At 47.0% G+C, this 24,944-nt stretch overlaps 1 protein-coding gene and 1 long non-coding RNA gene across 4 annotated transcripts in view; one reads left to right on the forward strand and one right to left on the reverse strand.

Moving 5' to 3' along the window:
* LOC144314416 (uncharacterized) overlaps positions 1–16,263 on the reverse strand; it is an 88,014-nt gene extending 71,751 nt beyond the window's left edge. The window contains exon 1 of the long non-coding RNA XR_013380296.1: positions 15,559–16,263. This is a non-coding gene — a long non-coding RNA (uncharacterized LOC144314416). The remainder of the gene's footprint in view (positions 1–15,558) is intronic.
* A 3,138-nt stretch (positions 16,264–19,401) lies between these two features.
* BRD7 (bromodomain containing 7) overlaps positions 19,402–24,944 on the forward strand; it is a 42,071-nt gene continuing 36,528 nt past the window's right edge. For 2 of the 3 annotated variants that reach the window (XM_077898484.1, XM_077898483.1), the window contains exons 1-2: positions 19,402–19,562; positions 19,949–20,157. In XM_077898484.1, the coding sequence (XP_077754610.1) occupies positions 19,514–19,562; positions 19,949–20,157 (258 nt within the window). In that variant the 5' untranslated portion in view covers positions 19,402–19,513. The remainder of the gene's footprint in view (positions 19,563–19,948; positions 20,158–24,944) is intronic. The other variant, XM_077898485.1, reaches the window with a different exon arrangement.

A 24,944-nucleotide genomic window follows, 5' to 3' on the forward strand; every position in this document is an offset into this window, starting at 1 on the left:
TAGGGCTGAACTGCCTGGATTCAAATCCTAGATCCACTACGTAGGGGAGTCGATGGATTGCATGGAGCCTCTTTTCAGGCCGGCACATCGGAGACGATAGTAACTACACCTGTATCCTGAGGCTACATCAGAGCTAAAAAAAAAAAAAAAAAAAAAAAAAAAAGTAATACACGTGTTCAGCTGTACACTTAAGATCTGTGCACCTGTTATACTTAAATAAAATTTTATTATAAAAGAGGTAATAAGTGTCTCATGCCTACTTTGCTTGATTTAAAGAAATGGCTCTTATTTTTATCATTATTATCTTCCCTCCCAGATGCTGCCCTGAGGCTTCCGAAGCAGGCACCTGTAAGGGGTGGAGCCGCGGGGGATATTTCATTGGCCGCGCTCCCTGAGGCCCTGCCCCAGCACCATGGCCACAGCTGATTGGACAAGGGGTAGGACGTGGCACTAGGGAAGCTTATCTATTGGCAGATGAACAGAGCCTGTCAGGTTCTCAGCGGAGAATTTGAACTGGGGGTCAAGCTGTCAGGCAGAGAGGATTGATGATCATATTTGGCCTCAAAGAGTGGTGGAGGGAGGCAGAGGGAAGGAGAAAGAGACAGATGAGTGAGAACAGCAGAGATGAGACAGACACAAAGTTGCTGCAAGAAAAAAAAAAAAAGATGAGAGAGGGGGAGGAGGCCTCCACTGATGGGTTTTGGGTTCCCATGTGATTTCCCAGTAGACAAGGCTGTACTGCATCTCCTGACTTTGGAGCCCATGAGATGAGTCTGGCCAAGAAGCACAAACATGCGTACACACATGCCACACATGCACACCACATCCCACCCTAACATGCATGCACTCTTTTCTACTTTTTCTTTACAATTCCCCACCCACATCTGAACGATTTCCAAAACGGTGAATCCCAAAGGAGACTAATTCTGTCGTGAGGCTATAAATAAAAAAAATAAAAAAAAAAAAAAAACAGTCACACAGAGAGATCTAATGGGGCATTTCATAAAGTGTCTGAACTGCAATGTGTGATCCTTAGAGCAAAACTTCATTAAAATCACATCACTTGCCATTTCTCAGCTCTGCTCTCCTCCATGTCAGCATATTCTTGGAGGTGTTGCCCCTCACGGCTAGCAAGACAGCTGCTGGCAGCTCCTAGAGCTGCATCCTTCCTTAACCACAGCCAACAGGAGGAGTCCTTGTGTCTTGGTTTGGGCCCGCCCTGAAGCAAACACTGAGACAAGGATTTGAGGACGAGTGGTTTGCTGGGACGTGATTACAGGAAACACTGGTAGGGAATGAAGTCAATAAAGGGTGTGCTCTGGAGCCAGTTATCTGTGTGGGCGGCCAGAGCCTGATCACACCAGGGAGCTATGAGAGACCGGGTCAGGCATGCACCCCAAAGGGAATCGCAGCATTTATCCACCAGTCTCCATCGGCACTGCTTGAGGGCTGCTCCAGATGGGATCCAGGACTCCTCACATCTTGCACCCTAGGCACTTCATTTGCCTCACCTTGGCCCCAGCCCTGGCTTCTCCTTGATGGCACTGACCCCCTGACCCTCTGGCCTGCTGCATGCCTGAACACAGAGGGGTCAAGGAGCCTGAGAGAGCCCTCAGGCAGAGTCCCAAGGACTGGCAGTTGGAATCTCAGCCAGTGTTCATGGAAATGTCAAATGCCAAAGGGCTATGGTGGGGGCACAGACAGAGGCTGCTACACCAGCAAAAATCTCATGGCATCTCCAAGGTTCTGATTGGATCATGTTTGTCCCTGGACCTATCACTGAGGCCAGAGGCATGTCCTCTGCTAATTGAATTAGTTTGAAGTGGGGAGATGGTGGAGTGGGGGCATGAGGGGTGTCAAGGATGCAGTGGGGGCACCTGGGTGGCTCAGTGAGTTAATTGTCTGCCTTCAGTTCAGATCATGATCCCAGGGTCCTGGGATCAAGCCTTACATTGGGCTCCCTGCTCAGTTGGGAGCCTGCTTCTCCCTCTGCACCTTTCTCTCTCTCTCTCTCTCTCTCTCTCTCTATCTCTATCTCTATCTCTATTTCTCCCTCCTTCCCTCCTTTGAATAAATGAATAAAAACTTAAAAAAAAAAGAAAGAAAGGTGAATAGATACTGGGTGGCAAGAAAAACATGCCAATGACCGTTCCTTATGCCCACACTGCCAAATGAATTGGAAGGTGAGAAGGTTGCCTTTGGCTTGTCCAAAGTCCTCCCAGCCAAAACTTTTAGCTGGGCACTTGCCCTTATCAGAATATAAAGCATTAATGGAGCACTGACTCTGCCAGATGTTGTGCCAGGCTCAAAGGAGGCACACACACATGAAAAGGTGTCATTTCCATTCTCTGAGAGTTCATGGGCAAGGGTAGCAGAGGTGGAGGAAAGGACATTGATTACTATTTCAACTATGATCCATCAAATCTGTTCATGAGATGCCACTGATTCCAATACACAATTATTTTATGAATCACCAAGAAAAACCAAAAGTCACCAATTAAATTATGTTGTACCATAGATTGCAATTCATCCCAATTTCAGAAATATGAAATGTTAAAAAAAAATCTTAGAATTGATATATGGTGGCCACATTTTTATAGTTTAGTTTATAAAGGGTTTTTCACAGACATTATCCCACTGTGCGCTCACTACAAACCTGTTAGGGGCAATATCATTGTTGTTTTCCATTACACAAAACTGTACTTAGAAAGGTCAAGTGACTTGCCCAAGATCACTAAGCTCCTAACTGGTCAAAGTGGAAGTCAACCCCAGGTCTTTCTGGTGGCAGAGCCACAACACCAGCAAGCCTCCTGGCAAGCTTCTTTGACTCCTGATTCTGCTTTTTACAAAATGTGGACCCCCATCTTTTCCTCCTTCCTCCTTAAAACTGACAGGGAGCCCAACCAGCACCTTCCCTCTGCTCCCATTCACATGCCCAAGCTTGAGATATTTCCAGTCCCAGGACCTCTCTTCCCTTCCAGGTAAGACAGTCTTCCTTTGTGACCACGGGCACATGGTGCCATTTCCCACTCATTGCTGCCTCCCTTCAAGGGTCTTGTCATGGTGAGCACTCATCAAACCTGGTTCCCTGCCAAAGATTCTATTTCTAAGGAGCAAGGCCCTGGCCCCTCAGAACATCTTAAACTAGAACTATTTTACAGTGGCTTATGTGGCAGTTTCCTCAATAAAAGCCTAAATGGCCATGGACTGAGAACCAGGGCTGCTTTTATGAGCGAGCCACCTGTGCAGTGACACAGGCATTCCCACTTGGCTTAATGTTCAGCTATGACAATCTTGAAATTCCTAATAATTTTAAACAAAGGACCCCATGATTTCATTTTGCTCTGGACCCCATAGATGATGTAGCTGGTCTTGCTGCTCTCGAAAGCGTAGCCAGCCTTGTTACCCCCATTCCTAAGACTCTAGGGGAATAAGCAGGGCTCAGTTTCCAGAGAAGAGGCAATGAATGAAGTGTGGATGTGTGTCGGGGGTGTGTGTGGCATGTGGTGTGTACTCCGAGGTGCAAATAACAGGAATCCAGTTCAAAGTAGCCAAACTCAAAAGGGAAATTTATTTTCCCACCGTATTTAAAAGTCTAAGATGCTGATGATCCCGGAATTCCAGTACTGTCACCAGGATACTGGCTCTAGGCTCTGCTTTTCCCACGTTGCCTTTATTCTCAGGCCCCAGAAGCTCTAGGCTCACATCCTACAAGCTTAGGGACCTCACAGGAAACCTTTTCTCCAAAACCTCCCACCACAGGTGAGCCTTAGTCACGTGCCCAACCTCTGCACCAATCACTAAGTCAGGGGCTGTGATATTCTCACTGGCCAGACCCCAGTCAGATGCCTACCCCTGAGCCAATCACTGGCCCGAGCAGCTGTGGTATCCTCATTGGCAGGCTTGGGTCATGTAGGGGACAGAGGCGCCTCAGGCGGAACTCGGGGTCCTGTTCTTTGAGAAAGAGGGAACTTGGTGCTAGATGGGTCTGAGCAACCACTAAGCACTGAGGCTTCGCTCTGCTTCTGTCCTGCCTTGCCTCTTAGCTCTGGGCAACCTGAGAACCCCCTTGACCATAAAGGGCCACCTTGGAAACCTAGCAAAGGGGACGGTCTGGGAAGAGTCTCGGACCAGACAAGCAGAAGGCCAAAACTGGGATGGTTGGCGGGATGGAGCCGGACAGGTGCCGAGGCCGGGTGGTCATTCTGCGTCGTTACCACCAGAGGGCAGCCTTGCCTAGGGATGATGGTAAGCAGGAGGCGGTCAGAGGGCTGCAGGTAGGTGACTCCTGTCCCAACCTGAACAGCTGAGACCTACTGCCGTCCTTACCGCCACGCCTTATGGAGCCCCACCCTGTCCTCAGCACTTTCCACGCATCAACTCACTGAATTATAAGCAATGATGTTGGTACATTTTTAAGCCCATTTTATAGATGAGGAAACCGAAGCTTTGGAGAAGTATGGGTCCAAGGCCATACAGCTAGAAAGGGGCAGGTTGTGCTCCTGTTCTACTAACCTTTGAGCCTTCTAAGGTCAGGGGCTGTGTCTTGTTCCTGTCTGAGCCCCCCCCCCACACACACACACACACACAGACCTAACACAATCACTATTTGCTTAATGAAGACCTCTTGAAGTGAGAGCATGGGCTCAAGGGCTGTCCAGATGTGCTGCATCTTGAAAGATGATTCTTAGAGCCTGTCCTGGCTCTGTTGTGGTAGAAACACAGAGACCACAGCACAGCAGCAGAGGAGAGTTTTAGATTAGCAGTGGCTTGGCAACTCTGAAGTCTTGTCCTATAGATCATTATTTATGCCTCTTTCAGGAGTGGCTGGCCATTCCCTTAGGAGAGAGAGGAAGAGTACATGTAATGTGAATTCACTTAGCAACACCCACCCCCCAGGCCCCTACTGTGGGCTAAACACCGTGATGAGTGCTTTGAGGGAACCAGAGGTAAGACTGACACAACCCCCTACCCCCCTACTCCCTTCTTGGGAGAAGAAATCAGTTTTGGCCAGAAAGAAGAACACAGAAGTAAGTCTTGCCTACCATAAGAGAACATTTCAACCCTCTAATCAAAAGTGCATATGTACCTGCTAAGTGTCAGGTGCAGAGGATTCAGCACCTGAACAAACCAGAAAAATAGACACAGCTCTCACCTTCATGAAGCTCTCAGTCTAATGGGTAGACTGATAAACAAATAGGTAATTACAAATGCAATGTTTAAAGGAAAAAGAAAATGTATAAAGCGCTATGAAAGAAACTAAAAGGAGACTCATTTAAGCATTAACTCATTTGGAGAGTTATCTTTCTGACATAGTAAAAGACGAGAAGGAGCGAGCCATATGAAGAGTGTGGGAAGAGCATTCCATAGTAAGGGAACAGCCTGTATGGAGGTCCTGCATGGTAGAAGAGTAAGCACGTTCAAGGGACTAAAATTAGGAAAATTATTTCTGAGTGTCATGAGTCCAAGGGTATCATGGTGCAAGATGAGTCAGAGAGGGGGGCCTGGAGCCTGGACAAAAGCTCAGGTTTTATCTGAGTGTGAAGGGAGACCACCAAAGGGCTGTGAACAGGACAACAGTACAGGCTAAGCTCATCCACATTCATAAAGTTCCCTCTGGCTGTTGTGGGGAGAGTGGATGATTGAGAGTAGGGCAGAGTGGAAGCTGAAAGACATGGTAGCTTTTGCTAAATCAATGTCAAGGGCACACAGATGAGTGGCTATTTCCTTCTAATGGCATCTAGAAAGGCTTTGAGGACGGGACGTTACCCAAGCGAAAGCTGACCAGGCAGGGATAAAGGAGAAGCCTGTATCCCCCAATCCAAGCTTTTCTCCCCTGAATAAAGGGGAAAACTTTTGTTTTTCCTTTTTCTGCCTTAGGAACCAGAAAGAGATGGCCATTCATTAATCAGCACCTTCCAAATTACCTACATGTAGGGTTAAACAATTACAACAGACCATCAGCAGTTCCAAGTGTGAATAACTCAATGACATTGTAAAATTTGGTATAAATAGATCTGGCTGAGCCTCACAAATTTTCTCCTGAGGCTAACGATGTCAGCAGTTCCAAGTCTGATCCCTACTGGCCTCTGAAAGACAAGATCACAGCAGAGAAAGAAGCAGAAAGAGCTTCCCCGGTGGCATTTCCCCAAGCAAATGGGCACATTTGCCTCTCGGATGAGCAGGGCAAGAGTCAACCAGGCCAACCAGAATGTGATGAGTCAGAAAGAGTCTCTCTGCCTGCTCTTTATTGGTGACCAGTCTCATGAGAGGCAAGAGTTCACATTTTGTGAAGCCTGTTGTGTTTGTTAAATACCATGTGTTTTTATTCAACCAGGTATTGCCTGCTGGCCAAGTTTACAAAGCAATGTGTCTCTGGGCTCCATCCATCTCAGAGCAGCTACTAGTCTCCCCTCTCCCCCCGCCATTGTACACATCCTTCTTTCATCAGCCCTCATAACTGAAGTCCCCTCAAGACAGGTAGAGAGTTGGGTTTAGAAACTGTTTTTGTTTCTACTGAGTTGCTTTGCCTATCCAGCATTCGTTCTCCAATCCTGTGGTAACAGCATCTTAACTATTCTTGGTACCTCAATTTAGGCCATATGGTTTAGGTGGCGCCAACCCCCTACTCAGGCTCCAGGGCTAGACAAGATTTGGCTTGTCATTGAATTCTACTACTATTATAGCCACCCCACCATTTCATGGTGATTGGTTCAGAGGGGGCACAAGATCTAAATTGGCTTGATCAAATAACCCCAGGACTTTTTTCCAGACCACTGGGGAAAGAAATATTCTTTTTTCTCTGAACTGGATCTATGAGGATGTCAGCCTGGAGCTGTTAGGGGCCATTAGAGCCTGTCTCAAAATAAGATGAGTGCATAGGAAGCAAGCCAAAAGATAGAGAAAGTCTGAAATCCTGGATGTAGCATTAGCTGAAGCTCAGCCTCATCAGAGGTAGGTTTCAGATACTACCAAACAAAAGCATTCTATCGAATGGAAGCTGAGTGATACAAGGGTAGGGACCAGGCATCCTGAATTCTAGTGCTGTGCTCTTATCCTGTATTGTATTCTAGATGACTTTATCCAACCACACACCCAAACTTGACTAATCTGCATGACTTTATATGGTTTACTGAGAGAGAGATTTTTTAAACATTTGATCACAACAGTATTTTATCTAACTGAATCACAGAGCCATGAAAGGGCCCCTGGAGATCATATCATGGAATGGTTTTCAAAGATCTTTAGCAACTTCTCATTTCAAAAGAAGTCATAAGCAAAACTCCTGTATATAAGAAACAAAAGCAGTATCTTGTTGGTACAAATGTGTTTTATCTTTTCAGTTAAAAGTTTAACATTTACCTTTTAGAATCAATGAAGATCCAAATTTTGATGTATTTGTTTCCAAGGTATAAAAATTAGCTATATACGAAATCAACAAAGAAAATCAATGAAAACAAAAATTAGCTCTTTGAAAAGGTCAAGAAAATCAATAAGCCTCTAGTGAGACTAAGGGAAAAAAGAGCAAGGACAGAAACTACTAATATCAGAAATGAAAGAGAGGGCATCACTACAGATCCGATGGACATTAAAGGTATAATAAAAGAATACTGTGAACAACTCTATTCCCACAAATTTGAAACCTAGATGAAATGGACAAATTCCTTGAAGGACACAATTTGCCAAACTCACACAGAAGGAACAGATGATCTGAATAGGCCCCTTACCTACTGAAGAAAATAAACAAACAAAAACAAAACAAAACAAACAACAACAACAACAACAAAAAAAAAAAAACGCTTTCCAAAAGAGAAAGCACCAGTCCCAGATGGGTTCACTGCTGAAACCTATCAAACATTTAAGAAAAAAAAATATAGAATCCTCTATAATTTCAGAGGATAGAAACAGAGGGACTACTTCCTAACTCATTCAACGAGGCCAGCAGTACCAAAACCAAAGACATTACAAAAAAAAGAAGAAAAGAAAAGAAAACTGCAGACCAATCTCTTTCATGAACATAGATACAAAAATCCTCAACAAAATATCAGCAAATCAAATGCAATAATGTATAAAAGAATTATACTCCACAATTTGGTGGGATTTTTCCAAGATTACAAGGCTAGTTAAGCAGTCAAAAATCACTTAATGTAGTTCATCAGCAGTCTAAAGAGGAAAAATAACATGATCGTACCAGTAGAAGCAGAAAAGTGCTTGACAAAATTCAGCATCCATTCATGATTTAAACAAAGAAAAAGGAAAAAAAATAAAAATAAATAAAAAATAAATAAAAAAAGAAAAAGAAAAAGAAAAAACTCTCAGGAAAGAGGAATAGAGGAGAACTTCTTCATCTTGATAAAGAATACTTACCAAAAAACCTACAGCTAGCTAACAGCATTCTTAATGGTAAGAAACTCAAGCATTCCCTCTAAGACCAGGTACAAGGCAAGGCTGTCCCTTCCCACCACTCCTTTTCAACATCATGCTGGAAGTTCTAGCCAATGCAGTAAGACAGGAAAAGAAAATACAGATTGGGAAGGAAGAAATTGTCTTGGTTCACAGATTTACATGATTATCTATGTAGAAAATCTGAAAGAGGGATCCCTGGGTGGTGCAGTGGTTTAGCTCCTGCCTTTGGCCCAGGGCGTGATCCTGGAGACCCAGGATCGAATCCCACATCGGGCTCCCGGTGCATGGAGCCTGCTTCTGCCTCTGCCTGTGTCTCTGCCTCTCTCTCTCTCTCTGTGACTATCATAAATAAATAAAAATTAAAAAAAAAAAGAAAATCTGAAAGAATCAACAACAACCAAAAGCAAACAAACAAACACAGGTATATATCTGGCTTTGTGAAAGCTCTCCTTTTGGTGTCTAATTGTTGTGTGTGCGTGTGTGTGTGTGTGTGTGTGTGTGTCTAATTGTTCTAACCTAGAGGCTTCCTGTTCCTTGTCCAAGAAAATAAAAAGCCTAGGCATACACCAATGTTCTACGACAGCACCTTTCAAACTTTAACACATGCATATGAATCTCCATGGCTCATGTTAAAAATGTAGGTTCTGATTCCATAGTTCTGAAGGGGAGCTCAGAAATTCTGCATTTCTCCCAAGCTCCCCAGTACCACCAATGCAGCTAGTTTACAGACCATACTTTGCGTAGCCAGGCTTTAGAATATGCAATAATGGAGCATCACGAACATACCTCCTGAGGCAAGATGAGAATGTCTACCAAACTCTAATTGGAAAACGGTTTGGAAAATATCTCAAATGACATATTCCAAAATGTTAAAGACAGTGGTGGGAATATAAGCAATTTAAATTTTCTTCCTTATGAGACGCCTGGGTGGCTCAGTGGTTGAGCATCCACCTTCAACGCAGGGTGTGATCCCGGAGTCCTGGAATTGAGTACTACACCAGGCTCCCCGCAGGGAGCCTGCTTCTCCCTCTGCCTGTGTCTCTGCCTCTCTCTGTGTGTCTCTCATGAATAAATATATCTTTAAAAAAAATAAAAATAAAATTTCTTCCTTATGCCTATCTGTATTTTCAATTTTATCTATAACTGGCATGTTAATGCAAATTAAGAAAGAGTGAAGCTTAAAATTCAATAACTGAGTCAAGAAAAACCTAACACATACACATATATTTAAAATAAAACCTAAAAAAAATAAAATAAAATAAAATAAAATAAAATAAAATAAAATAAAATAAAACCTGATCAGTCACTGACACAACATCAGAAGTAGTTCCCCAGAACCAACCAAGTTTGAAAGGAAGCAGCCTAGTCTTTCTGCAGCTGCAAATAACAAGCAGAAGGGACATACGCTGTTTTTTTGCAAAGCCAGGACTAAGGGAACTTAGAGATCTGAGTGGCACAGAGTAAGCCCACAGCCACAGCACACAGCGACTCTCTGTTCCCAGAGCAGGGTTTCCAGGAGTGATGGTGGACTACGCCTGCAGGACTATTTCTGAGCTGCTGACTATCACCCCCAACACCCGCCACCTCAGTGTTCTTGCCTGCATGATTCTACTCATCTGATCCACCCTTTCCAGCCCTGAACAGACCCCTGCAGAGCTTGCACACTCCCTGCAGCCTGGCGTCACTCGCTCCCCCACATGCCCTCAGCCAGCTGTGGCGCTGGCATCCTCCTGGCATGCCCCACTCTCCTGGCCTTCCTCCCACCCACGCTGCTCGCACTCTTCTGCCTCCTTTCCTGCTTCCTCATCCTCCAGTGACCTTGATATTAAAAGTCCTCAAGGCTCTATCTTCTTGGTCACTCTGTTTTCTCCCCCTGGGTTGTCTGACTCACTCCTGAGGTTCCAAAGACATCTCTAGACCAAAAGTCTCTCCTCGGAGACCTAGCATCTCTCCTGAGCCCCAGACACAGGCACTCAACTTCCTGCTCAGCATCTCCTCCTGGGTCATTCACAGGCATCTTTAGATTCTTCCTCCTATATAACTCTCAAATTATCCCACTGCGCCAGCCCCTTGCCTGCACGCAGCCCGAGCCACCACCAGCAGCCCTCCATCGTGAAGTCCACCTCGACTCCTAGCTCTCCCTGCCCTGTCTCCTAAACCCACAGTCCTTTCTCCATTCAGAAAGCACTCTTGACTAAATGCAAACCTGGATGTGTGCCCACTTCCACGGTCTTCTGTGGTGCCCCAAATAAAATTGAACATTTCCGCCATGCCTCCCGAGGTCCCGCCCAGCCCAACCTCATCTCTGAGCATTGCTCCCAGAGTTCCCTCATTTTTTTGGGGGGGGGGGTGTTTTGTTTTTTAGTTTTTGGGTTTTTTTGCTCCAGAACTGGCCCTCCCACTTCCTTGAATGCAGCAAATGTTTCCCTGCCTTTGCATATGCTGATCCCTCTGCCTAGCTAGTGGATGCTGTTTGGTGCATCCCTCAGCTCACCTGTCCCAGGGACATGTCATGTCACCTCCAGCAGCTGTCAGTGTTGGTTGCTGAGGGCCTGCAGCCACCATCAGCTTCAGAGGATTGCCCTGCATGGACTAGAATGGCTCTGGGGGGGTCAGGAAGACCACTGGGCTGACCTCTCCTCCTGACCTGGGCTACCCTTTAGTCCAGTGAGCTGTTCTGCGGAGTACATCCCACTCCACCCCACCTCCCTGCACTACCTGGGGGTGACAGGGCTAAGCTGAGGCTCCAACCTCGCAGTGCTTCTGCCCTGCCCTACCCTGATACTTGCACTCCCTTCCAGATGTTTTCTGGTGCCCCAACAACAGATTGCCCCAACAGCTTCTAGGGTACCCCACCTAAAATGCAACCTTCAGGGCAAGTGTGGCTTCCTGAGCGGGGAGCCCTGAACCCCCAGGCTGTGTGAGGGTCTTATAACAGCATAACAATTCACAACCCTGTCGTGTTCCTTCGTAACAATGAGTAAAACCAGCTAAATACAGTTGACTCTTGAACAACTCTGGAATTAAGAGTGCTGACTCCTTCCCACCTCAGCAGTCAAAAACCTGCATACAACTTTTGGGTCCTCCCCAAAAACGTCACTATGAGTAGCCTGCTGTTGACTGGAAGCCTTACCAATAACATTAACAACCGATTAGCACATAGTTGTAAGTGTATTTATGCACATGTATTACAGCAAAGTAAGTTCAAAAGAAGAAAACTATTTAGGAAATCATACTGAAGAGAAAATACTTTTACAGTATTATACCGTATTGAAAAAAATTGCACATAGTAGATCCATGGACTCAAACCCATGTTGCTCAAGGGTCAACTACATGGATCTGTGCAATCACCCGTTAAGTGTGTGTCTCCCTCACCAGATTGTGAACTTCATGCGGACAGGACCATGTCTATTTGGCGTCCACTGTGTTCTAGCACCTGGCACTGAAGAAAATAGGATGAAGGGAGGGTGGGAGGGGGAGGGAGGGAGGAAGGTGGCTCCTGTTTCCTCTTTCCTATTTGATCAGGGGCTCCAAGTTTCTCTCTGTCCTGGTAGATTCTGAGTCCAAATAACTTTTCCGGTTGTCAGCAACGGGCACCATGGCTTGGGCCCAGTGCCCTCCGGCAAACAGCTCCAAGGCCATGAGGGGAGGGGAGGCACAGGCCCGCCACATGGACAGCTGCCATCTGCAGCCTTCCTTTTGTTCACTCTGAGGCAGACAGCTGGGGCAGCACCACCTGTGATCATGAGCAACCCCGGGAGCTGCACTGTCAACAGCCTGTCACAGGGAATCACCTCAGGCCACTGCATCCCCAAAGAGCTGCCCAGTGACCCAGCCTCGGCCTCCTCGAGGCCTCTCTGCACCATGCAAACAGGCTAGTGCCAGTCGGCCCTGCCCGTGCTCCCTAAACTGGGCCACCTGCTGTAGCTGCTGAGGGCCCGGGCTCAGGGAATGCCCCCTCTCTTCCCTTCCCCCTGGGACGGAGGGTACAGTGCCCCCAACCCCCTCTCCACCCTGAAGTATCCAGGAGAACTAGCTCTTTCCCACCCCTCCCTTCTGTTCTTCCAGCTGTGGAAGGCCTTCATCATCTCTCACTTTCCCTGACCCTCGTGCCAACCACACAGGTGCCCAGGGCTGGTTCGGCCCATTGCTCAGAGAAGGCTGAGATTCACACAAAGGAGGACAAAAGAAGTAATTGTGAGTGGACAACTGGCCTTAGGAGTTCCTTGCCCGGCCTCACAGCTGCACGAGGGGGCTTTGAGGAACACAGCAGGGCAGTGGTGGGGGTCTCGGAGGCCCCTGATATTCAGGGCTTTCAGCCTGACGGGATCATGGGGTTGCTTCCCAGTAAGCCTCTTTCATCTGTCAGGCCTGAGAAGAGTCTCCTCTGGGTCTCTCAGAACTGCCCACCAGGGAGGCCACGCTCTCCTCCAGGGTCAGGTGTCCAGGACGGCAGCTGTGCCCCAGAGCACCCTCTCCATAGGGGCACCAAATTCCAAAGGCCCGGCTGGGGGTGGGGGAAGCCTGGAACACCTCAGGGTAACGGGGCTGCTAAGGGCCTGGCCTGCCACGGCCTCACATCAGCCACCAGGCAACAAGTCCTCTGCAGACAGGCCTGGCCCTGAGAGATGAGCAGAGGCTATTTCCTGGGAATGTCATCCCCCCACCCATGGCCAGCCTTTCTCACTGCCTCTCTCCTCCTCCTCCTCCTCCTCCTCAGACTCCCTGGGAGGCCACCCATCACTTCCTGTCCCCAGCCAAAAGACCCTCAGGGAAGAAAGTGGGAGGGGATTCCCATCACAAACAGTATAATTATCCATTCATTCATTCATTCATCCAACAAATATATCTTGAGGGCCTACGTTGAGCCCAGCTCTGTGGTAGGTGTAGGGGACACAACCATGAGTGATGTGGGCCCCATTTCTGTCCTCAGGGAGCTGGGAGTCCCAAGGGGACAGTGAACTAACACACACACACACAGACATGTAACAGTTATGTAACATGGTGTTGCTAGTCATGTGTGCCATGAACACAAGCAAAGCCACGTGAGGTGAGGAGTCCAGAGGTGCTCCTATGTGGATCACTGGTCCAGAAGCTTCTCTCAGACAGTCACCTGGGGAGATCAGGATGACACAAGGGCAGGAGCCAGACCAATAGCTGAAGAGAGAGTGCTGTAGGCACAGGAAAGGGCAGAGGCTGAGGTCCTGGAGCAGAAGGAGGCTTGTATGTCAGAAGTAAGTGAGGAGGGTAGTGTGGCCAGCCCTGGTGATGGTGGGGGTGGGAGGATGTGGGGCTGGAGAGATAATGGGGGCCAGATCAGGCTTGAAAACCAAGATAAGGATTTGGCTTTGACTCTGAGTGAGATGAGGATCCATGAAACAGTTTTGAGCAGGGCAATGACATTACCTCAACTATGTTTTTAAAGGATCACAGAAGAAGTACCTGGGTGGCTCCGTCAGTTAAACAGTTAAGTGTCTGCCTTGGGCTCAGGTAATGATCCCAGGGTCTTGGATCAAGCCCCACATTGGGCTTTCTATTCAGCAGGGAGACTGCTTCTCCCTCTCCTGTTCCCCCTGCTTGTGGTCTCTCTCTCTCTGTCAACTAACTAAATAAAGTCTTCAAAAAAGTAAAATAAAGGATCACAAAATATTTCAAAATTAATATTAGCAGCTGGCATTTATTGAGCACTTACTCTACATCTGGTCTCATACTTGGCATTTTGACCACATTATGTTCTTTCGTCCTAACAACCACCTTATGAAGTGGTAGGCCTGATTGCCACACCTCTTGTTCCAGGACAAGCAACTGAGTTTCAGAGGGGTGATGCAATGTGCCCAAGGTCACACGGCTGCAGACTGTGAGCTCCAGACGAGCCAGTCTGTCCCACTCCAGAGCTGTAACGTTACTCCAATCCTGATGTTCAGAGGGAGGCCTAGCTTCCACTTCTAACTCCCACCTACTAGCTGTGTGGTTCCAGTCTGGTCCTGACATTGCCAACAGCTCCAACCTCTGAGATGGACGTACTATATCCTCCTCTGGGGGCTGCGAGGAGGACGTGGAGCAAGGGTACGGGCTGGCAGTGGGTGCACGGCAGATGTCCAACAGGTGTTAGAGCAGTCACTCATCCCCCAAGCTTTGGTGGCTGTGTTCTAGGGGCCGGGTGAAATGCATCAGTCCACCTTGGAAAGAGAATGTGCCCATTCTGCATCCATGACAGCTGCAGCAAAGTGGAGTAAAAGTAAGTGGCAGAGGCCCCCAGATGTAGGAAAGAGTTGGGTGGGACTAAGCAAAGTATAGAATCTGCCTTGTCCTCTCCCGAGACTGTCCTCTTCCTCTTTAGCCAATAGGAAAGCAAGATAGAGAGAAGGCCCCATCACCTTAGGGGGGACAACTAGCACCTGCCAAGAGGCCTCCCCTCACAGCCCGGGTCTGAAGTGCCCCTCACCCAAGTATCACAAAACCTGCAACTCCATTATAGCACTATTACACAAGTTCAGCAGTCATCTTTCATTGTCTGGGTTCTCTTTGTTCATTTAGCCTCCCAGGACCCAAAAATCCATAAACAGCAAATAACAACTATTTCCATGCTTTAACTTATCCTCTGATCCTCTTAGCACACAAACATCTGTGCCTGCATGTTTTATATGAGCGTACGGATCCTCTTGTGGAATGTGTTTCCATCTGACACTATTCCAAACATGGAGGGAGAAGCTTCAGAGGTTTCTGATTCTTTTCTGAAGAGCCGTGTGGCCTCGTGATTAGAATGTAGGGTTTAGAGGTAGGCAGGTGTGGATTCAGATCCTAGGCAAGCTGTGTGACCTTGGATAAGCCACCTGACTTCCTCAGGCCCCAGTTTCCTCACCTGTAGGACAGAGACGAGTGTTCCTCTCCTCAGGCTGGGAGAAGGATGAAAAGAGGTAGATAGTGTGTGCAACACTCCAGCCGAGTACCCTACACAGACAACTGTTCCCTTGCTGTCACTTTAGTCCCTATTGAGATATGCAGCAGGCTCAGAAAGTTCCCTGTTTAGGATAATATTTGTATAAGCTATCTATTGCTGTGTAACAAATTCCCCTAAAACTTGATGGTTTCAGTAAATATACACTTATTTTCTCACAGTTTCTGCAGGTCCACAGTCTGACCATAGCTTACCTGGGTCTGCTTCAGGATCCCTTGAAGGCTGCAATCAAGGTGTGAGGCAGGGCTGAGTTCTCATCTGAACACTCCACTGAGGAAGGATTCACTTTGAAGCTCAGGCGACTGTTGGCAGGGTGAATGGCTCCGGGGCTACGGGGCTGACAACCTCAGTTCTTGCCAGTTGTTGGCTGAAGGCTGCCTTCAGTTTCTTGCGGTGAGCGCCTCCAACATGGCACCCTGCTTCCTCAAAGCATGTGACCCAAGAAGGCAATGCAATTGGTTAGCAAGACAGAAGTCACAATCTTAAGTAACTGAATCACAGAAGTGACATCTCATCCCGTTTGCCGTATCCTGTTGGCTAGAAACAAGTCTCAAGACACTTCCACACTCAGGTGGAGAGCATAAATACCAGGAGGCAGGAGTGTCTGGTGTCACTGCAGAGTCTGCACTACACAACAAGGTCCTGTTCAACTAGCATTTTCAGGTGCCTTTTATGTACCAGACACTGTCCTGGGGCAGGGACCTTAAAAATTGGATTAATCAGGGTTTCTATCTCCCAGGAACTTCTGTGAGGTGTTTTCTGCTTCAGGGTCTTCCTCATTTTTCACTGCCGTGAACACTTTGAGACCTATGAAGGATCTCTGTTGAGGGGAGGAGGGCAGTTATTCACTCCATAGTGTGTAATAGTTAACTAGACCCTTTTACTCCATACCAGGCTGGTCAGAGAAAAGACACACACACACACACACACACACACACACAGAGTGAGCTGGCTCTGAGGGGCATTTGCATAGTAGTGGTCACTGTGCCGGGTGCTATGGAAATGAAGGGAATGAGACCAGATCCTTCTCTGGGGAAGCACACCAGGTGACAGGAAGTGAAGAGGTAAACTCACAGGTTCTACCTGGAGTGAGGCACACCGCAGCAGAGGCCAGACCCACAGGGGAGTTGGCATCACAATTCCCCTTAAAGCAAAAAGATTATAGCCAATAGCTGAAAAGCTGAACTGAGCTTTGCTCTATACGTAGTGGGCGATGGTGGCTTGATCTCAGAGCAACTTCTCTTCCCCAATACAACCCTTCTTTCGCCACTGTGACTCCACCCCACGGATGCCAGAGGGGCTTATTACAGGGAGGCAACAGACACATGCTTTTAACTTTCATGAAAAAGCAGCTCCCTTTATTTGAGGAATCTCATCTTCCCTGGCTAAACATCAGGGTCTTGTGGGGACTGACCATCATAGACTCCAACTCCTCTTGGCCATGTGGTAGACTTGGTACCCAAGCTAGAACAATCTCCCATTCCCTGGCCGGTAGAATATGTGACCCAACCCAAGCCAAAAAGGGCCCTTCTCTGCCATTTCTTCCTGGGTGAAGCTGACAGAGAAGACAGTATTGTCCCATTAATCAGGAAGCAGCTACTGGTAACTATGTTTTCAGCCATATTGGGGGTGGGGGGAGGAGGTGGAGCCCGATGTTCACAGAGACAAGACAAAGAGAAAGATACCAAACAGCATCAAATTCCTGGTTCCCATCCTCAAGCTTTACTTGCAAATCTTCTTACTTGAAATCTCTTTGTTTGCTTGAAATACTTCAAACCAGATTTCTGTCACACTCTGACCATAGGGTCCTGAACTACAAGTCTACCATTTTACTACTGGAGTCCGAACTAAAGCTACAAACATTCCTGGGAGGTGTGATCCAGAGGTCCAAATTCTTACTAAAGTATAAATGTCTAAGATCCTTTCCTGAAAGAAGGTTGTGATTATGGGTTTATTTGAAAATACACAGGGCATCATAAGGTTCAAAGTAGAGATAAGCAAAACATCTTCACCATATTCCATGTAAAAAGAGTATGTGATTCAAATTCGGAAAACCTGAATTTGAATCCAGGTTTTATCACTATCTAGAAACCTCCTTCACTTCCCTGGGGAATCAGTTTCCCCATCTGCAAAATGGGAGTAAGAATCTTTCTGTGCTTCCTAGTTCATGAGGTTGTCACGTGGGAAAAAAAATCAACATTATATTGTTTCCCTGCAGCCATCATCCCTGGATGTGTTAAACACATCTAAATATTATATTAGTGCTGGGCAGCCCGGGTGGCCCAGCAGTTTAGCGCCGCCTTCAGCCCAGGGCGTGATCCTGGAGACCCAGGATCAAGTCCCACGTCGGGCTCCCTGCATGGAGCCTGGTTCTCCCTCTGCCTGTGTGTGTGTGTGTGTGTGTGTGTGTGTGTGTGTGTTTCTCGTGAATAAATAAAGTCTTTTAAAAAATATATTAATGCCAATGAACAGAAATGTGGATAATATCTCTCCAGTAGCACTCAGCACCAGAGAATAAGTGTGAATGAGAAAGGCTTAAAACAGCATCAAGGAGTAGATATCCATCTACAGGGCAATGGTGTTAGCCTGGACCCTCACTTAGTATAGATCCAATAGATCCATTTTCATCATTTTTTTCAAGTTAATTTCTAAATTGTATCTCTCCTTTTATTTAAAAAAAGTTAACATTGAGGTGCCTGGGTGGCTCAGTCAGTTAAGTGTTGGACTCTTTTTTTTTTTTTTAATTTTTATTTATTTATGATAGTCACAGAGAGAGAGAGAGAGAGAGAGGCAGAGACACAGGCAGAGGGAGAAGCAGGCTCCATGCACCGGGAGCCTGATGTGGGATTTGATCCCGGGTCTCCAGGATCGCACCCTGGGCCAAAGGCAGGCGCCAAACCGCTGCGCCACCCAGGGATCCCTGGACTCTTGATTTTGGCTCAGGTCATAATCTCAGAGTCCTGAGATGGAGCCCCTCGTTGGGCTCCTCACCCAGCATGGAGCCTGCTCTAAAGTCTCTCTTTCTCCCTATGCCCCTTCCCCCTCTCCTGCTCTCTCTAAATAAATACATAAATAAATAAAACCTTTTAAAAATTTAACATGCACATGAAAATTTTTTCAAACAATGGAGAGAAGCATAAAACTAAAATAATCCACTTCAGCTCCACTGGAGCCTTTTCATCCAGATGTCAACATTTATTTCCATATATGGATCTTAACAAATACACTCAGTTTCATATTTTTTGATGTTGTTTTAGTTACAGTTTTGGAGGCCTTTTCATACCAGCACATAAGGGGTTTTTGTTTTGTTTTGTATTTAAGATTAGAATCCTTCAGTCACCAACGTGCTGGGTTTGCTGGATCTGGCATCTAGCGCAGGGTTCAATAAATATCGTCAAAGAGAAGACAGAAGCAAGGGGCAGAGGGATAGAAGCGAGGAGTCAGGGAAGGGGCAAGAATGAGAGAAAGAAAAGCAAGAGTGGTAGGAAGAGGGAGGGAAGGAGAGAGAGAAGAGGGAAGGAGGGAGGGTGGGAGGAAAGAGAAAGGGACAGAGACGAAGGGAGGGAGGGAGAGACGGAAACACGGACAGACAGACAGACAGGAGACAGAGGAAGAGCAAGGGAGGGACAGACAGAAACAGAGGGACAGGCAATGAGACAGAGACAGGGGGAGGGAAAGATGGACAATCAGACCGACAGACAGAGAAAAGGAGAGAAGGGAGGGAGGGAATGAGAGAGGGAATGGAGGAAGAGAGGGGAGAAGAGGGAGCGAGAAAGGAGTGAAGGGGGAGGGCAGAGGAGGGGGGGTCGGAGCGGTGGGCCCCGCCCCCGGCCCGCGGGCTGCAGCGCCACCTCCGGCCGCCAGGGGCCGCCACGCGCAGGCGGCCGCACCCCGCGCGCGCCGCGGGCCCTCTCTCCCGCCTCCGCGCCCGCCGCTCGCAGCCCCGCCGCCGCTCTGTGGCCCCGGCCGGGTCTCGCCGCCGCCTTCTCGTGAGGGGCCTCGCGCCGCCCGGCGCACGCCGCCCCCCTGCCTCGCGGCGCGGGGTCTCGCGGGCCCCGCTCCCGCCCTCCGCTCGCCTGGCCCGGACCGGAAGCGGCGCCGCACGGCCTGGGCCTGGCGCGGGGGGCGGGCACCGGGGCCCGGTCGGACATGGGCAAGAAGCACAAGAAGCACAAGTCGGACAAACACCTCTACGAGGGTGAGGAGCGCGCCGCGGTGGGGCGGGGGCCGCGCTCCGTGGGGGCCACCCTCGAGCTGCCGCGGCGGGCCGGCCTGGCGGGGTGGGGGGGGGGGGGGAGCGGACGCGGGCGCCTCGCACGGGCAGGCCGGGACCCGCGGCGAGGGGGGCGCGGCCCGCCGGAGGCCGCGCAGCCCGCGGGGCGGGGGGGGGGGGGGGGAGGCGCGTTCGGAGCCCCGGCGCCCGGCCCCCGGCGGGGCTCTGGCTGGGAGGCGTGGGGCGGCCCCCCGAGGCCCGCCGCGTTCCGGGCGCCACTCGCCGAGTGTCCGTCAGTCAACAGGTGCTGCGCGCCCGGAGCCTCCCTGCGCCGCCCCGCCCGCGCCCCACGCTCTCTCCTTTTGTTTAAGAGTACGTAGAGAAGCCCCTGAAGCTGGTCCTCAAAGTGGGAGGGAACGAAGTCACCGAGCTCTCCACGGGCAGCTCGGGCCACGACTCCAGCCTCTTCGAAGACAAGAACGACCATGACAAACACAAGGACAGAAAGCGGAAAAAGAGAAAGAAAGGAGAGAAGCAGGTTCCAGGGGAAGAGAAGGGGAGAAAACGGAGACGAGTGAAGGTAAATGTCGTCGGCGTTGCTTCAGCGTTGCTGGCGGTACCGCTTTTCAAGAGTTCCCGCCGCCGCCGACCTAACTTGGTTCCCTTTGTGTCTAGCGAGACGCTTGAAACGCCGGTAAAATCGGCCTTGTCTGGAGGACGAGCAGGGCAGCGCAGAAACAGGAGTCACCCGTGAGTCTGAGCGACTCTCGATTCCATCATACTCTTAGTTACACTCGCAGCAAGGGAGTGAGCGGCTCCGTCCTGGTGTTTCCGGAGCCCTGTCACAGTACTTCCTCTCAGGGAAGGTTCTCTGGCCCAGGGAAGATCAGAGCCCCCTCAGAAACGCCTCCGTGTTGGAGCTTTGTCAGGAAATCATCCCTTCAGAAGTGAAGGGGATCTGTTGGCCTTGGGATTTTGTTCTGAGATGATAAGTAAAGGAGCTGCTTTGGTCTTTCTTTTTTTTTTTTTTTTTTTTTTTACTAAGTTATAATTGACCTATATTATTAGTTTCAGATGTGCAACATAGTGACTCAACATTTGTATACATTGCAAAATGATTACCACAAGAGTAGTTATCTGTCACTCAGCTTTGGTCTCTCTCTCTCTCTCTCTTTTTTTTTTTTTTTTTTTAAGATTTTATTTATTCATGAGAGAGAGAGAGAGAGGCATAGACACAGGCAGAGGGAGAAGCAGGCTCCATGCAGGGAGTCTGACACAGAACTTGGGACTCGATCCCGGGACTCCAGGATCACACCCTGGGCGGAAGTTGGCACTAAACTGCTGAGCCACCCAGGGATCCCTCAGCTTTGGTCTTAAAGCTTCAGTGTGTTGAAGAGAAAATTCGATCAGAGACCTGTAAGGGATGTGACACCAAATGATAAAAATAAGCATTCTCTTAACCATTTGCAGTTAATAGAAAAAGGGAAGAAAAAAGTAGCCGCTGTCTTGGTTTACATGTTGGGCAAAATAATACTGATTAAGTTTGACGGATGATCGTATGCAGATCTGGAATTGTCCTGGACTTCTGCACCTCCCAGATTTAACCTGCCCCTGAGTGACTACGGAATCAGTTACTGTGTCTTGAATATAGATTTCCATAAGTTGGCTATACGGTTTTTCTTGTGTTTATGTATAACAGCAGTGTCTAGTCCATGTGATTAAACACATCGTAAATCGCTAAATCTTAGAGCCTCTTTAGAATTTCTTCAGTCTGTTATTTTCTGCCTGTTTTTAATTGCCTGTGACGTAATATACAACTGTCTAATGTTTTCTTTTCCCAAGTTCTAGAAGCCACTCTCTACATATGAGTTAAGAAATTTAAGCAATACAGAAATGAACAAAGGGGGGGGGGCAAGAAGTTTCTTTACCCTAGTCCCTCATACAGTCTCCCTCTCTCTCTCTCTCTCTCTCTCTCTCTCTCTCTCTAGAGGTGACCAGTTTTTTTTTTTTTAATTGTTTTTTATTTATAAAGTGGTTCATGAACATAGTTTTTAAAAGTCAGGAGTACTTCAAGGCTTTTAACACAAAAGCAGTCTCCTGCCCCAGTCTAGAGTTTTACTTCTCAAACTTTTTAGTTTTCTCTTTGGATATTTGTCGCCTTTTTAAAATGTAGGATTATGTTGGTATTTCCTGATTTATCAGTTTGCATGTTTTACTGATGTGTTACAAAAGATGAGCATTCTAATACTGCTTCCTGCCCCCAATTTCTCTTCCTACATTCTCCCAGTAGAGGTATATCATAACTGTTGAGTAAATCAGTATTTGGTATTTACTTATTGTTCACTAGTGACAAGTATAATAAATACACATCTGATCTTGATCCTTTGTTAATTGCTTTCATTGCTTTGATTATCCTGTGTGAGTTCTTCCCAAACTGACAGATTTGAAAAACCCATCTGATTTCTGTTTTTCACGTGACCAAACAGTTCCCCTTTTCTTGGGACATCCATCTTGTAGCCCTCCATGCCTTCCTGTTCCAGTCTAGATTAGTTGTTCTCTAGGCCTTCTGGGACCCTCCTTTCCCTCTTTCTTAGATACTGTGTCTTCTTGATTTATTCCCTTGTTCTCGTGGAATCTTAAATCTAGGAACTACCTAAGAAAGCATTCATAGGAAGTAGATTTTTGTAAGTCCTTACATGATTGAATATCTTCATTCTACCCCCATACGGTGTCCTCAGGTAGATTGATGGTTTGGCTCAGCGTGGAATTCCAGATTGAAAATTACTGTCTCCTAGAATTCCTTTTTTTTTTTTTTTTGTCTCCTAGAATTCTGAAAGCATCTTGTTCTCTAATCACCCTTGTTTTATTAGCACCCTGTTCTTGTTTTTCTCTGGAGTTACTAATTGATGGGTTTTTACTTTTTTTTTCTCTTTTGCTCCTTGCTTTGTCTCAATTTTCCCTCACGTTGTTCAGTTACTTGGTCTCCTCTTTTATGTTAACAGCATCCCTTAGTTACTTATTGAGCCTTCCTGGTATGCCTGTATTTCAATGTGCAGCACAAAAGCCTGATGGAATACTTTGTATCTAGACAGTTTGTCAGTGGTAGAGTCACTAACCAGAGACCTGATGATTTTGATGCAAGACACCCAAATGTCTGTTCTTCAGAGAAAAAAAGTCCCTCCTGGAATAAGGATTTTTCCTGACTGTGTTTCGGGGGCCATCCGGTGAAAGAGACTGAAGGTCTTCCCACGCAGGCCTCTGCCTTCAGTCCAGTATCTCTCCTCATCTTGATCTGTGTCCCATCTGGAGACTCTGGTTCCTGACGGCTCCGGGTTTCTGGGGTTTAAACCCTTCTCCTAGGGGCCCATTTCCGCATGGAGGAGGTAGCTGGCCGTCTGTGATCTGCACACTCCTACACTTGCCTCTTGTTTCCCAGGTGTGTGGGCGTCTTTTATCCCTGTCATCTCTTCTGTACTTTGTCCACCCCATCTAACTGGAAGTTGAGATCACCTCTTTAAACTGCTTGTGATTTTGGTTCTGGCACCATAATACCAGCTGATATGCAGGTGTTCTTCATTTCTTTATCACTTACCTTTTTTATTAACTACATAGTATTTGGTTATATTGATATATTTTATTTAATAGTACATCTAAGTGTTACAAATAAAGCTGCAGTGAGCCTCAGGGACACAAATCTCTTATACTTTTGTAAGAATATCTTCAGGATAAGTTCCTGGAATTCTCCCATACTGTTCCAGTCATTCTGCTCTTTCTTGACTATGACCCTAAATGTCATTATATTTTGATTCCATTGTAAATTGTAAATCTTAATTGTAAATTAAGATGCTTTTGCATTCATGATCTTATTTGGACATAACTCCCTGCAGAATAGGGCAGTTAGGTTAGTTTCCATTTTATAAAAGGCAAAATGGAAACCCACAGAAGTGAAGTGGATTTGCCCAAGATCCCATTTCCCAATGACTCAGGGCCAGGGACCAGGGCACATTATCTAGGGTGTCCTTGGTTCTGTAGAGGATATTTGGGTCATCCCTTTTTTGCAGGTCGGACTGGGGATGGGGAGAGGGCACTCTTTTGTTAGTGTTGTCTAGGTAAAGACTTCAGAAGGACACTCCTTTCTGAGCTATGTTCTGGATCTCCAGGGAGTTTTAGGAACAGCAGTTACCTGTGGTCTCTTGGGGAGAATCAGCTGTATGACACCCATGGACCTGGGAGGGGCTGGGGGTTATGTGGTTCTGAGGCACTGGTGATACTTCTGTCAGTTCCATGTGGCAGGAAGGAGGAAGGAGATGCAAGGAAAAGACAAAGCATGCCCTTTCCTTTTTAAAGCATTTTCTGGAATGTGTACGTAACTTCTGCTTTCATTTCATCAGCCAGAACTTGCTTAGCCACATGGCCACCGTAGCTGCTAGGGAGGCTGGGAAATTCTCTTATTTGGGGAAAGAGGTGGGGGCCTTGTACCCTAATAAAAATCAAGAATCTGGTACTTGCGGAAGATAAAGTTCTGAGGAAGCACGCACACATAAAATGTAAAACCCTATGATTTTTCAAAAGTGAGTTAAGTGATTTTCTTCTCTTGAGTAGGGAAGGTCCTGTTTATATTAGTTTTAAATGCCCAAATAGATAAGATCAATGGCATTTCTCTATGTAGAGTGGTAGCATTTAATACCAACCAGAGCATTACAGGTACAATATCCTTTTGTTTCAGTCAGGCCATAATTTAGACCATATCACTATGGAAGTGTGTTGGCCTCTTTTTTTTCCGCTGAGCATTCAAATTGCCGAGTGATTTGCAAAGAATTTGTGTACTGGCATAATTCTTGTTGTGTATAACATCACCCTCTCCTGAAGATCCAGCTTTATACATTTTCAAGTTACTTATTTCCACATCATATAACAAATAAAATAACAGCTGATTAAAAATGCTCATATTAAAAAAAAAAGAGAGATGCCTGGGTGGCTGAGCAGTTTAGTCCCTACCTTTGGCCTAGGGCACGGTTCTGGAGTCCTGGAATCGAGTCCCACATCAGGCTTCCTGCATAGAGCCTGCCTCTCTCTCTGCCTATGTCTCTGCCTGTGTGTGTGTGTCTCTCTAATAATTAAGAAAAAAAAGGTTCATATCATTTGGTCTAGTAATATAGGTGTGAGAGGATGGTGAAATAAAACTGAGGGGCAATAATAAAATTCTGTGTTGGCCATTACATAACATTGATGATTTATAAAAATTAAAGAAGTATTTACAAAATCATTTTAAGTGAAATAACAACCATACACACACACGTACACATAATTACTAAAAAAACTACATACACACTGCACAGAACACACATTACATGTGGGGTTCTATGT

Source organism: Canis aureus, chromosome 5, assembly GCF_053574225.1.
Source record: "Canis aureus isolate CA01 chromosome 5, VMU_Caureus_v.1.0, whole genome shotgun sequence".
NCBI classification, from domain to species: Eukaryota; Metazoa; Chordata; class Mammalia; order Carnivora; family Canidae; genus Canis; species Canis aureus.